The following is a 15,887-nucleotide window of genomic DNA, read 5'->3' as shown; positions in this document are numbered from 1 at the left end:
ACCTACTAATTCTCAACCCTAAGAAGACTAAACTCTTACTCTTCTCCCCAAAAACTTCACTAATCTTAAATCTACTTTTACTCTACTGCCCTCAATAACATATCTATCACTGTTGAAACTAGCACTAAACTTCTAGGTGTAACACCATACTTACAGGTTTCACCACTGTCTTTCTCTTAGACAGATAGACTGGCTGGAACTACCCCATCAGCCCCTCCTCTCTCAACTACAAATAATTCATTCAGTTTTTTACCAGCAATCTTTCTGTCCCAGCCTAACTCCTATTACCACTAAATACTCCCCAACTAGGACTCGCTGCAGCTCTGACCAAAACATGCTACAAATATATAAAGTCCAAAACTGGTCACAACCTTTACAGCTATAACCCTATCATAAATTTGAACAAACTTCCATTAGATATCACATCCCTCAAACACCCTAAACAATTCAAAACAGCTACCAGAGAACTCCTAAAAACACAGTGGTCCTGCCACTGCTCTCATCTCCCCACGCCTCTAAGGCATTTTTTCACTTCCTTCCCCTCTTCTCCTCCTTCCTTTAGCTATAAACAAAACTCTTACCCCCATCTTAGCCTTAATCTTCCCTCACCCCTCCCCACAGATTCTCTCATTTCCCTAATTCCCACCACTGTAGTATCTACTATCCGCACAAATAGCAGACTCTGTTTTATTGCATTGCTAAAAGCTTAAACATATTGATGTTTTTTTTTTCTTTAGTATTATGTCTTCTCTTTCCCACAACCTCCTTTCCAAACCTATACGTAAAACTATAGTCACATTGTATGTATATATGAATGTTAATTCTGCTTAACTGTGCTAATTATTTCACTGTTTAAGAAAACTATTCCACTGTGGAGCTTTCCTCCTCGTGTCTCTGATGAAAATGGGCCTCACTGCTCAGTCACACCAACCAGATCAACAAATGTAAATTGAATAAAATAAAATAAATAAATAATAAAATGCAGCCTGTATGAAAATATATTATTCTTGCTCAAACAGTCTCCAGTTCTCAGAAATATTACTGTCAAACACAAGTGCATCGGATTTTCAAAATCCATCTGCCATGCCCACAAAGTATACACAAACACACCGAAAATATGGCCCTTGCAATAATATATGAACAAACAGATCTGTGAGCTTGTAACAACATTCAAATGCACAATAAACTCTTCGAAATACTGTACTTAAAAATAATGCTCTACAAATGCTGCACTCTGCAAAATATGCCTTGTAATGGCTGTACTTTGCAAAATAGCTTTACTGTAACACTGCATGCGAACACTTTATACACTTCTGATAACTTGGATATCTTTGCTTAATAAGACAAATACATGCTTTGCAAAAATGCTGTCATTTCCACTTATTTTATTAGTTTTATGCAATTTGGACTTTATTTTTGACATTTTCAGTAATAATTTGAATATTTTTATCAGTATCATACGTATCAGTTCATCCAAATATTATTTAGAACATTCTGCATGCCCCATTTCATATTATGCAAAAAAAATAATGCTGAGCAAGTTTTAATATCTGAAATTTGTTTCTGACCTGTTTTGCGAAGTTTGCACATTTTAGGGATGATCTTCTTCTTTGTCTTCTTTCGGCTGCTCCCATTAGGGGTCGCCACAGCAGATCAACTGTTTCCATTTTTTCCTGTCCTTTGCATCTTGGTCTGTTACACCAACCACCTGCATGTCCTCTCGCACCACATCCATAAACCTTATCTTAGGCCTCCCTCTTTTCCTGTTACCTGGCAGCTTCATCCTTAGCATCTTTTTCCCAATATACTCTGCATCCCTCCCCAGCATATGTCCAAACCAACGTAATCTTGCCTCTCTGGCTTTGTCTCCAAACCTTCCAACTTGGGCTGACACTCTAATATACTTATTCCTAATCCTGTCCGTCCTTGTCACACCCAGTGCAAATCTTAACATGTTCAACTCTGCTACGTCAAGCTCTGACTCCTGCCTTTTTGTCAGTGCCACTGTCTCCAACCCATATAGCATAGCTGGTCTCACTACCCTCTTGTAGACCTTCCCTTTTACTCTTACTGGTAATCGTCTGTCACAAATCACTCCTGACACTCTTCTCCACCCACTCCATCCTGCCTGTACTCTCTTCTTCACCTCTCTTCCACACTCACAATTACTCTGAACTGTTGATCCCAAGGACTTAAACTCATCCACCTTTACCACCTCTACACCCTGCATCCTCACCATTCCTCTATCCTCCCTCTCATTCATACACATATATTCTGTCTTAGTCCTGCTGACCTTCATTCCTCTTCTCTCTAGACCATATCTCCACCTCTCCAGGGTCTCCTCCACCTGTTCCCTACTCTCACTACAGATCACTATGTCATCTGCAAACAACATAGTCCATGGGGACTCCTGTCTGATCTCATCTGTCAACCTGTCCATCACCATTGCAAATAAGAAAGGGCTCAGAGCTGATCCTCGATGTAATCCCAACCCCACCTTAAACGCATCCATCACTCCCACTGCAGACCTCACCGCTGTCACACTACCCTGGTACATATCCTGTACCACTCTTACATACTTCTCTGACACTCCCGACTTCCTCATACAATACCGCAACTTCTCTCTAAGCACCCTGTCATATACTTTCTCTAAATCCACAAAGACACAATACAACTCCTTCTGACTTTCTCTGTACTTCTCCATCAACACTCTCAGAGCAAACATCACATCTGTAGTGCTCTTTCCTGGCATGAAACCATACCGCTGATCACTAATCATCACCTCCCTTCTTAACCTAGCTTCCACTACTCTTTCCCATAACTTCATGCTGTGACTGATCAGTTTAATCCCTCTGTAGTTATTACAGCTATGCACATCACCCTTATTCTTAAAAATCGGTACCAAAACACTTTTTCTCCATTCCTCAGGCATCCTCTCACTTTCCAAGATTTCATTAAACAATCTAGTTAAAAACTCCACTGCCATTTCACCTAAACACCTCCATGCTTCCACAGGTATATCATCTGGACCAACAGCCTTTCCATCCTTCATCCTCTTCATAGCTATCCTTACTTCCTCCTTGCTAATCCACTGCACTTTATGATTCACTATCTGCACATCATCCAACCTTCTCTCCCTCTCATTCTCTTCATTCATCAACCCCTCAAAGTACTCTTTCCATCTGCTCAACACACTCTCCTCACTTGTGAGTACGTTTCCCTCACTATCCTTTATCACCCTTACCTGCTGCACATCTTTACTAGCTCGGTCCCTCTGTCTAGCCAGCCAGGTCCTTTTCTCCCTTCTTAGTGTCCAACCTTTTATACAACTCTTCATACGCCTTATCTTTAGCCTTCACCACCTCTGTCTTTGCCATGCACCTCATCTCCTTATACTCTTGTCTACTTTCTTCATCTCTTTGACAATTCCATTTCTTCTTTGCCAACCTCTTTCTCTGTATACTCTCCTGTACTTCTTCATTCCACCACCAGGTCTCCTTGTCCTCCTTCCTCTTTCCAGATGTCACACCAAGCACCTTTCTAGCCATCTCTTTTACTAGCTCTGCTGTAGTTACCCAGCTATTTGGTACCTCTTCACTGCCACCCAGTGCCTGTCTTAACTCTTCCCTGAACATCACCTCACAATTACCCTTTTTCAATTTCCACCATTTGATCCTTGGTGCTGCCCTCACACTCATTCTCCTCTTCTTGATCACCAATGTCATCCTACAAACCACCATCCTATGCTGCCTAACTACACTTTCCCCTGCCACCACTTTACAGTCTCCAATCTCCTTCAGACTGGCCCTTCTACACAAGATATAATCCACCTGTGTGCATCTTCCTCCACTCTTGTATGTCACCCTATGCTCCTCTCTCTTGTTAAAATATGTATTCATCACAGTTATGTCCATCCTTTTCGCAAAATCCACCACTACCAGCTGACCTTCTGCATTCCTTTGCTTAACACCATACCTACCCATCACTTCCTCATCCCCTCTGTTCCCTTCACCAACATACCCACTGAAATCTGCTCCAATCACCAGTCTCTCACCCTTGGGTACAGTCATCACCACTTCATCCAACTCAGTCCAAAATTTTTCTTTCTCATCCATCACACACCCAACTTGTGGAGCATATGCACTAACAACATTCATCATTACACCATCAATTTCCAGCTTCATAAACATCACTCTATCCGACACTCTTTTCACCTCCAAAACACTCTTAGCATACTGTTCCTTCAGGATAATGCCTACACCATTTCTCCTCCCATCCACACCACGATATGTTCTGCTCATCTATATTCCACCAGCCCTAAGCAAATGTCTCTAGTCATTTTAGCCATGCCATCCCTGACTTCATGCCCTTTGGATATGCTGGTTCTGGGCTCCATGCCCTTTAGACATGTTACTTCTGGCACCATGTCGCTCATTCATTTCTAACACGTATAACAAGAAGGCTTGGAGTTTCTTTTAGATTTTTTAATACATAGAAGCACATCAGGATTGATAGCAGCATCATTAAATATGAACAGACTAGTTAACAGACAGACCTTACATACATACATGCTTACAGCTCAACAGCTAACTAAAAATGACAGTCAGACTTGTACGTGCCCAGTATTTCTACACTTGTGCAAGCCCTTGGATAACTTCTTAAAGGTATATACACATATCTTGATCTACAGTAAGCAACTTCTCAACTGCCTAATAGATAACCATCTTCTGTCTTCTACCCAACACAGGTTCAATTCTCATCATAGCACAACTAGTGTTTTGCTGAATTTCATTAATACTGACAACACCCATAAAAATGCCAGAAGCTTACTTCCCACCATCTTGCAGACGTAGGAAAAGCTTTTCTAATGTCTCCCACCAGAAACTTTTACATAAACTCTCATCCTTAGTGGTCACCATCTCTCAACCTGCAATGGTTTCATAACTACCTCTCAAGCAGAATACAAGCTGCCAAATAGAAAAAAATATTTCATGTTCTTGTCTATAAGCATTGGTCATCCATTAGGATCTATACCAGGCCTCATACTTTTCAACATATTAATCAATGACCTCTATACTGCTACAGAACATGCTACCCTACCTAGTTCAATACACTGGCAGCTCAACCCTAATATGCTCAGCCAAATCTCTCTCTAAAGTCTGAGACTTTATACAATAATCCTTCTTATCAACTGAAACATGATTAAATAATTCATAACTACTTCTAAATCCTAAAAAAAAACAAAATTACTGCTTTTCACCCCAAAACACATTTCAGCAAAAACAACAGTATTCACTATCACCTCTGCAGCAACACCATAACAGAAGTAAACCAAACAAAATTACTGGGTGTCATTGTAAATGATCAATTGAAATTTAACCACCATATATCATACATGGTTAAAAATAATCATCAAAAACGAAATACATGATTCAGAGTAAAAACCTACATCATTGACACAGCCAGAAGATTTATAGTCTCTACTTTTTTTTATTTTTGTCTCTCCTGTATGCTACTCCAATCTTCACTAACCTATAAGTCTCACAACTGTCCAAATTTGAGCACTGTTATTAAAAAATAGCCAAACCTGCAGTAAACTATATCAATAGAGAACACCACTGCTTAGACCTCAGAGAATTAAACTAGTGAGAACTACCACAGCATTAAAATTTTTCTCAGCTACAGTAACTGCAATACATGGACTTCTTAGTAAGCCAGAAAATTGCTGAAAGCTTAAAAACTTTATACAACACAATTCCATGAACAGAATTTTACACTTTAAAAAAAAAATAATCCTGCAGGTGACTTTTTATATTCAATAGTGTAGCTAAATTATGAAACCAGTTCCCTGTACCATTGAAATCCATTCAGAATGCATACTCTCTTAAAACTCAATGAAAACTACACCTATAAAGTCAATGGATCTGCCCCTGTACATCTCCAGGATAAATGTCATTGTTAGCTTCAGAGTGCCATATTGTGAAATCATTTCTATCCATTCAGAATCATATGCCCCCTCGGTCATGAACAATACCTGAACAGTTTTATTAGTATCTTCCACCTACATATATATATATATATATATATATATATATATATATATATATATATATATCTATGTTTACTACTGAATGCTAAATGCTACCAAGGTTAAGTGAAGAATTCACCAAAACCTTTTGCAAAATATTGGAATACTGAATACTGACAAGCCCAAACACTATTTTAAACACACTGAAATTCCCTACTGCTCTGAACACAGGATCAAGTGCAAATATAGGTCTGGAAGGGGGGCAAGTTTTGGACAGTCAGTAATGTTGGTATTTGACATACAAACATTGCAAATGCAGGGTTCCCACAGCTTGACTCAACCTTGGTAGTGTCAAGCATTCCATAGTAAACCACGTGTGTGTGTGTGTGTGTGTGTGTGTGTGTGTGTGTGTGTGTGTGTGTGTGTGTGTGTGTGTGTATATATATATATATATTTATATATTTTTTTCTGAATCTACTTTTTCTGCCTTATACTTTCTTTCCTTTACCTCTATTTCTTTGAATTTCTAAGCACTAAGCACACGATCAGTTAAATGTTTGAGAAATCCATTAATACACCTTTTCAAATGCTTAATGTTCGACATCTATTAATGCAGAAGCATCTTTTATAATGTAATATTTTCCTTTATTTTCATATGAATGCAATCAAATAATTAAATCATTTGTTTCTGTTAATGTATATTACTTATTGACTGTTCATAAATATTTAAAATATTTTGGAGCTTTTTTTCCCCAGACCTCTGCTGAAAAGGAGTGTTTGTCTAGACTCAGATGGACAAACCCAGTAAACAACAGCAAAATAAAAATAAAATAAATAAAATACACTGGTCATGTCATCAGTAGGTCTGTATAATACTGTCTCATAGTAGACGTCTGAAACCTTGAGAATTATACTACTGACTTTAATTATGGTGTTTTTTTTTTTTTACAAAGAATGACGGAAAAGTCTTGCACTGTATCAGTTCCATGATGATAGTGACCAAGCTTAATATTAGCCAATGAACAATGGTAGCTCTACACTTATAGTACCTTAATAATAGCAACATTTCCAAAAGAACCAGCACAGGGGAACATGGGGAAGGGCATTCTGTCTGCACATACATGCACTAAACTGAAAGCCTCTTCCTATACAAATGCATTCATATTTCTTTTAATCTTCTGACTTATGTATTTGCTCTCATAAATGGGATTAAAGCATATGTAGAAGTGTGAGCATGTGCTTGCACGCGCGTGTGCGCGCGCGCGCACACACACACACACACACACACACACACACACACACACACACACACACACACACACACACACAGAGTCATACAAATATTTTCCTCCTTTAGCTTTCTCTTTGTATTTATTTATTGATCTGTTTTTTCTTCAGATACTAAAAGGAGACTAATTATTCCATCTACTTTATTTTCTTTTGCATCTTTCTGCTGCATGACGTTTTGTGGTTTAACTATCTATTTTAGTACTAGGGTGCTAAAGCATAGATGTTTTTTTCTTTCTGTTGTCCTCTGCTGTCTCTTTTCCATCTGTCTGTCATCTGCCTGCCCCCAGCAGAGACATAATCTATTCTATTTCATTCAGTCTTTATTTATTTATTTAAAGTAATCAAGTTTTTCCCAAGCCCCTTTTCTATTGTAGCTTATTACAACACTGAAAATACAAACATGTAGAAAAAACACTTTGAAAGAACAATATGTAGCAAATGAGAAACAATGCATAAAATGTTAGAAGATGCAGAATAACAGCAACATAATGTAAATACATTCAGTAGATGTGGCCACTGCAAGACCAGTAGATATTTGCAGTTGATTAGCAGAAGTTACACATTTCAGAAGTAATGAGCATAGTATTGCTGTCCTCCAACTTATAAAATCATGTAGGTGTTTTGAGCTGTAACAGTGCAGAGTTACTGCAGACCATTGGCTTATGGTTGGCTCTGAACTACCTGAGAGGAAGCCAGGTCCAGTATCTGGCAAATTGTTCAACTATATAATAAAAGGCTCCTAGAACACCAATAAAGAAAATAAAGTGGCTGGCCTAATGAGTAAAGTGGCTGGACTAATGAGTAAGATTTAGGTAGATTTTAGGTATAGATGTTTGTTGTGGATGTGTGCCTTTATTTTTAAACACCTGAGCACCCAAGTGTAGGGCGGTATATCATGTAAGGGATCTTACACATTAAGGAGCAAGAAGTTAAAATGACTGGTTATAATTTTCTTTTGAGGATAGTACAGTGGTATGTGATTAATGTTACTGCCTCACTAAGCTTTGTGCTATAGCTCAGTTTCAGGCTGGGGGTCCTTCTGATCGGATGCTACATGTTGTCCCTGTGTCCTCATGGGTTTTGTTGGGATTTCACCACAGCTATCCAAAGACCTTTCATAGTTGAACCAATAGACTTATGATTTCTCTAGAGGTGTGTGTGAGTGCATGCTTGTGCATGTCCTCTGATGGCCTGTGTGCTATGCAAGGTTAGATTTCTGCCTTATACCTTTTACTTTGTTAGAATAATATCTTTCTTACTGTGACCTTCAATGAGTTTCAAAAAATTAATTACTCATTTGCTTTGCCCAAAGTTTAATCATGATGGTCTGACTTAAGGGCTTTGACCATGAATGTGACCATGAATGTGCTAGTTATAGTCAAGGTTACTTGATGTCTTTGACAGCTGCAAGAGGAACCAACTGCAGTTACTGCCAATACAAATTCCAGGGTAAGGCAAGAGCATTCCAATACCTAGTGAGAGTCCAGCATCCATGCTGGCTAAATGGGAAACTGCTTTAGATGTTGAGTAAACTGTTATTGTCAGATGCACTTTAATCAATATGATGTGCTATAGGCCTAACATCTCCTCAAATTATTTTAACTGATTTGCACATGAGATGACCAGTTGAAAGGACATAATAATATAGTTAGTGGGAACAACATGCAGCCTTTCTACTTAGTGGGAACAACATGCAGCCTTTCTACTTAGTGGGAACAACAAGCAGCCTTTCTACTTAATGGGAACAACATGCAGCCTTCTGAACTGCCAGAAAGCATAGCGATCAAGTGATTCCTTAATATCCTCCAGAGAACCATTCAATAAAAAATAAGGCTGACTATATTCATGCTTCTGTCTTCAGTTCAATATAGCAGTTTCTTACAATGCTACAGTGGTAGCTGGCTGTATTCAGTTAAGTTAAGCTACTCATCTGCTCTCAGAGAACCAGTCAATAAAAGACAACTTATGGCTCACTAGGTAGGTAATAATACATTGATTCTATCTGGCCTCCCTTCTCTGTAAGTGCAGTGGCACTCTCTCCCCAGGCTACTCTCCCTCCTTTACCCCATTTCACTTTTTTCTCTCTTGCCATTAGATAGACTCACTACTGCAGTTTGCCTAGTGTTAGTATCTTCAATAAACCCTTGGCCTATGTTATGCCCCTACCTTAAGTTAGCTGTTCAGTTTCTTTCTTTTTCTTTCCAGTCCATATGCTTTAGTTCTGTCTTTTCATTTTGGTGCCCCACTACATAGCTTCACTCCTCTGTCTTTTACTTTGCAATGGCCAGTTTAAGTGAAGACTTCTTAGGTGTGGCAACTGTGAACATGCGCACACTGAATGGCAATGGCTGGGCTGTAGTTAGCACTAGGAGGTGTTACATTTGCTTTTGTTCACACTCAGGCATTGATGATCATTGATCTTAATCAGTTCCCATGGGGATTAATAGAAGAGCAATCTATCACCTCTGAGTACAACATTCAGTAGCTAAGAATGTTTGCATATATATTCTAGCCACTGTCTTTTCTCAAGGTGCTACTTATCTCCTACTCTTTTACATTTGAATCTGGTACTTTCTTTCCTTATTTGTATTATACAACCCACCCTTCCCCACACACACATACACTTTATTGCTTCCTCTTTTGATCAGCTGGACCCCAACAGAATTTATTGCATTTGAGATTCATGCCACTTAAAGGAGAACCGCACCCAGAGACTGAGAACACATTTATTTCATCATGTTTTGATGTTTTCTACATTTTAACATCACTTTTGGACTCTATATCCTTTTTTTCATATTTTTAAATGTAATTCCGGAGTCTAACATCTTTATATTTTAGTCTGCCTCTAGGTATCCCACAGTGCAGTGTTTGTCTTTAAAATATTACATCATAACCCTAAGCTCCTGTCAGTGCATTGACTTTGCATGTGTTTCCACATATACCCTGCTTTCTTTTAGTCTGTCAGGTTTAATTATCACTTCTTGCTTTTCAATGACTACTTAAAAGACAAACAGGGATAATTACACAGAGCAGTATTCTCAGTGCCTTTTACTTCTTTTCCGTTCTAAAGTAGTCCATTTTCATTCTTTAGTTATGCCTGAGTTTTAGTCCTTAAACTCATCTCCCCTCTCCTATATACCCCCGTTCATATCTGTCAAAGTGGCAAAGGTAATTTGTGCTGTCTGCTGCTGTGATTGATAGCTCACAGCAGGAGACAAAGTGCATGTACTGCTGCCGTGTACTATCCACCAACTTATAGTGGGACACATATTTTTGCTGCACTTTACCTCTTTCTGTCCTCAAATTTTAATCCTTACTACCTACTAATTGGTAACACATTGTTTGGCAGCCTTCCAACTCCATTTTTCAGGGATTCTTCAGAAAGCAAAATTTTTAAATAATTTAAGGCAGAAGAGTAATTTTTTAAATTTGCTCTTCTCCTGTGATTTCAGAGGTTTTTTCGTCTTGTTGGCAGTCAGCATTTTGAGTGCAGACATTTCAGTAGGGGGCAGATGGTGTAATTATGTTCATTGGAATAAGTCAATATTTCAGAACTTTACTTCTTGGACAAAGTGAAAACCTCTTCAAATACTCTCCCAACTGGGTGCTTGTACATTTACAAATAAGTGGCTCCACAAAGCACAACACTACCACTGTATATATCTCACCATCTGCCAATGTTACAACCATGAGAGAGATGTTACAAGATGTTCTCACGTTATCAAATAATAGCAAACTACTTTTACTTGGAGACTTTAATTTAGATCTCTATGAACCAAAATCAAAGCAAGTGAATGGAATTTTCTTTCAGCATGGATCATTCCAGTTTATCATTTTGCCTAACAGATATAATCCCCTACTAAAAAATTCTCACTTTTTAATCTGGTCATTACCAACATTCCTCACAAAGTGTATATATACTTTTCTTCATTCTGAACAAGATGACCTTGTCAAGAGCATAAGTTTTAAAGGAAACAATTGCTTACTTCTTCAGAAAACCTCTCTCACCTACCCTCCCTCTGACACTGTTTTCTCTCACAGGCACTTAGACAGACAAATACATGCTTGTGCACAAACACACACACACATATACGCACAAGTGCTCACGTGCCCACACGCTGTTTCTCTAACAGTTGGTGAGCAGGAGACACTTCCCTCCACCTTGTATTTCCAGGCTGCTCAAACCCAAAACTCCTGCATTGTAGTAAGAGCTTCATTACTCTATGCCACAGAGCTGGGTTAAGTCAACACATTTTCTACTTTCCTTACTTGACTCATGTCCTTTGAAATTATTTGTTCAATAGTATTTTACCTGAAGTTTGTTTTCAGTTGATCAGGCTTCTTCAGTTGTTTTAAATATTGCTATGACATGTAAGTCTGGCCTTCCTCAGACAAGAAAAGGAGATGGTAAAAATACTTTTATGTTCTGGTGCTATTTATGTGCTGTATATTAACAGATTTCAAGTTGCTTTACATGAAATATATGGCTTGGCTTGTTATACGCATCCATGAATGTTGTATCAAAGAAGCAGAATTTACTTTTGAAAACTTAGGAAGTAAAACAACATTTTAACAGTAACACTTTTCAACTTGCCCTTACCATCAGTCCACTCCTAGGATCTACTGAAATAAGCTTTTGTAGTAGCTTCATTGCCATTCTGGAGACACTGATCAAAATTTATGAATGCCTCAGACCCAGTATAAGACAGTGTAAGGGAAAATAAGTCACAAAATCACAAACAGGCCATCCTTATTGCTGGTATGCTATGGATATACAATGCTAATTAACATCAACGAAGTCTGATAATTTAGAGGACTTTATGGAGTTTCTACAATGCTTGATTAATTGCACAGCAGAAGATAGAGAGAACAAAAACAGTACCGTGCAAAGCTTTTTATCCTTTGACCTCTACAATATCACTGCTGTGTTCAGGTCTATGACATTCTCATTGCAGGACCACTCAATGAATCACACTGCAATTAAACATCACTCATTGATCTGCAAGCTCAGCACTACCTTTCTTCAGGTAATATCAGAATTAGCAAAGCTGTACAATGAAATATAATGAAAGTAAAACAAATGTAAACTATAAAAACAAACAGTTATTGCTACTTATCCTAACTAAAAATGATACAGCCATGGAGAAAAGAAAAACACTGTACTATGCAAATGTGGCACCACATCCTGCTTTCTCTACAATTCCATATCCATAAACAAATCTTTGAAGTATCTTACAGCCATTCTGTTGACATAAAATACTGTTCACTTTAGAGGATGTCAAACCAACAGTCAGTAAAACGAGTTGTTCTCCTGTGTCCCATAGAACACTTTTCAAGTACCCCTAACTAGCCCAGTGGAATCCATTAGCTTTCTTCAGTATATCAGTAACTTTAGTTCACTCCGGCATGACAATGATCAGTCTCCAACCCACTCCTACATCTCCAAGTAAAGAGTCTCACCTTTAAAGTCCCAAAACTAGAATCCCTATGATATATAAGATATAAATGACTGAACTTCATCTCAAATCACCTGGTACCACAGCAAATGGTGTCTGTCAGCTTATCCAGTATTTTAGTGCTCACACTCTAACCCATACATCTGCTCTGAAAGGGACTGGTCTTAAACCACGTCAAATCTTGGATCCCTTATCTTATGTAACTGGTTAACTGCTGATTTTCCACCACAAATTACTCATTGCATGTTCAGCCCCCCCCCCCCCTACAAGTTTATTATACAGCTTGATAGTGATTTGTGTATAACCCACTGTTCTACTTGTTGTGGTTGAGAGTGCCTTTTCACACTTGTTCATCCAGCCTTGGCTTAGAGAAATCAATGAGTTCTTCTCAGCCTACCTGGCATATTCATGTTCAATGGCTTGTGTCAATCATTCCAAGATCTATGTCTGCTCTCCTCCTGTTTGTGCAGCCCTGGTATATTGTTTTTGTCAACTGTCATTGCCCAACGATACAGAAATTAGTTTCATGGTAGTCCAGAATCTTAGACTGCAAATTTTAACATACTTGTGAAAAAATTAAACATTATATTCTAGAAGTGCAATACAGAACTAGCAGTTGTAAGACCCTGCCCAGCTATACGTGTTCCACATCCTCCACTGCCATGAGCACTGGGAATGTGTTTTCATTGCATAGCAGGTCCATTAATTGACTACATTACTAATTTATTAACATAATGATTTATATTCTCATGAAATAGTTGCGGCTGTCATATAAATACTGTGCCTCTGGTTGTTACATGTGCACCATCTGGTTAGCTATCATGATACCAAATGCAACTGTACTTTTATTTCTCACAGCAGTTATACTTTGAAAATACAGCATGCTAGGACAGTCTGACATGTTATTCCTTACATTCTGCATAAGCTGCTGAATTTTCCCCATCTGCTTTGAACTACAGCAGCCATTTTCTTTAAAAAGAAGGCATTTCACAAATTTACCTTTCCCTGATATAATTTAAGAAGAAAGTAATTTCTATCATCTCTCCCTTTCACATACTCTCTCTCTCTCTTTTTTTTTTTTAAATATTCTCTAGCATTATCTATGTAATTTAATGTTCAAAGCCATTTAATAGGCCAGTGCTAAGTACATTGGGGGAATCTCTATTCTACTAATTGCATTTCTTATTAATATATGTGCAACATTTCTTGTAACAAATCAAATAAATGCACAATGAGAATAAAAACTAGGTCACATGACTGCAAACAGTTAATCAAGGCAAATTTGATTCACAAATCAAATAACAATTGAAGGACTACTGCAGAGTGGCAGGCATATATTGCACAACCATATTTTTCAACTCCATTTGATTTTTATTGGTAAAGAAATAGTAACAATAGAAGCACATATCTGATTAAACATGTTCACATAAATCATGACTTTTAAATACATACATATTCCAGAGGTGTGATGTTGCATCTGATATTAATTCAGTGAGACAATCAAAATTAAACTTATTATATTTACTTTTCAGAGTGAAGAATATACAGAACCAAGCAATCATAAATAATTGTACAATTCTACATGTTCATAACGACCTTAAGGAAGAGAATGCAAGACTGCAGGCAAAAATTATGTCTCTTCAAAAAGCAGAATTTATACACTTATCTGAAAGAGGTAACCTACAGCTCTTCTGTTCTCTAATACCTAAAAAATGTATCAGTTTTGCTAAAATTGCATAAATTATTCATACAAGATCATGTTCTTTGTCCTTTGTTAAATTCACTGGTGTCTGGGTAATTCAAGATTTGCATTAAATTTCATAACTTAGCACACCGTGTGATGAAACAGGATGATCATTCACAAGCATCTGAGTCAGTTATCAAAATTCAGTCTCCTCACAAGGTAATAAAGAGTTTCTGAGATCTTCTTGAATTGCATAGAATACCATAAACTGATTAGTTGCAACATTTAAGCCTGCATTTTGACAGTATTCCTTTTTTAGAATATTTCAATATATAGTAACATACAGTTTAAACAGCTTTATAAAGATTTATGTGGACTGATGGATAATGGAAGGATATAAGGTTGGTATTAAGCCTTAAACTGTATTCTGTGGTGGTACAGTGGTAGCGTTGTTACCTCCCAGCAAGAGGTTCTCCTGTTCGATTCTCAGCTTGGCTTTGCAGTGCCTTCTGTGTGGAGTCTGCATGTCCTCCTCGCGGTTGGGTAGTGTTCGAAAAGCATGCATGCATAAATGGGTGTGCCTTTGTTGAAGGTTGGGTGTTGAGCTGGCACCTCTGTGTTTTGTAAAAAAATCTACTGCCAATCATTAGCAGACCAGAGTTCTGCTGTGGCGACCCCTTACCAGGAAAAAGCAACAACAACATTAAGTCTTAAACTGTTAAGACACATATGGACTGAGCTGCCTTAAGAAAGGGGAGTCGCTCTTTTAAATGAAGGAATGTGTGACCTAAGATGGTTTTAGGTGATCAGGTGTGAATCTATATATAGCAAAAGAGTTCTAGAAACTGACCTAGGTTGTAAAATATTCAGACAACAAAGCTGTCTCCCAATGTAACCTAAAAGTAATATGTAAATGCTGAGAAAATTTGTTTTTACATTGTTCTTTCCACTAACACTTGTGGAAAGTTAAAGGACTTCTAGTCACAAAGTCTGATTTTGTAGTTGTAAAAGAACAGAATCATTTTTCATTTACAGTTACAACTTCTGTAGAATCTGCAGGCTGCAGGAAAGGTATAGGTATTGATAATGAGGGGGAAACAGCATTTGTCACAGTCCTAATAAAAAAACACAAACACCCACAGACATTTGACAACCTTTATTGTGATAGAAATGAATAATAACAAACTTTATTGCAACATAAGGACATAAGGGCAGCGTTCCCGCTCGCCCCTTAGATACAATTAGGTAAAGGAATTGTAACAAACTTTATTGAAACATCAATCAAAATCAATAACAACATAAGGGCAGCAACCTGCTCACCCATTAAATACAATTAACTAAACATAAAGGCAGTGTACCTGGTCGCTTTGGATAAACAGCAAAGGCAGCATCCCCGCTCAACGTAATACCTCACAACTTCCAATTTTCC

General features: G+C 37.9%; 1 protein-coding gene across 1 annotated transcript in view; it reads left to right on the top strand.

The window, feature by feature from the left end:
* The window catches only part of LOC122803875 (kinesin-like protein KIF28P), a 251,684-nt gene extending 237,170 nt beyond the window's left edge, over positions 1-14,514 (top strand). Inside the window, exon 9 of the mRNA XM_044073555.1 lies at positions 14,307-14,514. Within this exon, the coding sequence (XP_043929490.1) occupies positions 14,307-14,514 (208 nt within the window). The remainder of the gene's footprint in view (positions 1-14,306) is intronic.
* The last annotated feature ends 1,373 nt before the right edge of the window (positions 14,515-15,887 follow it).

This window comes from Protopterus annectens, chromosome 6.part0, assembly GCF_019279795.1.
Source record: "Protopterus annectens isolate FY-2018-M chromosome 6.part0, PAN1.0, whole genome shotgun sequence".
Lineage (NCBI taxonomy): Eukaryota > Metazoa > Chordata > Ceratodontiformes > Protopteridae > Protopterus > Protopterus annectens.
Note: the sequence above shows the minus strand (reverse complement) of the source record. Positions and strands in the feature narration are given on the sequence as shown.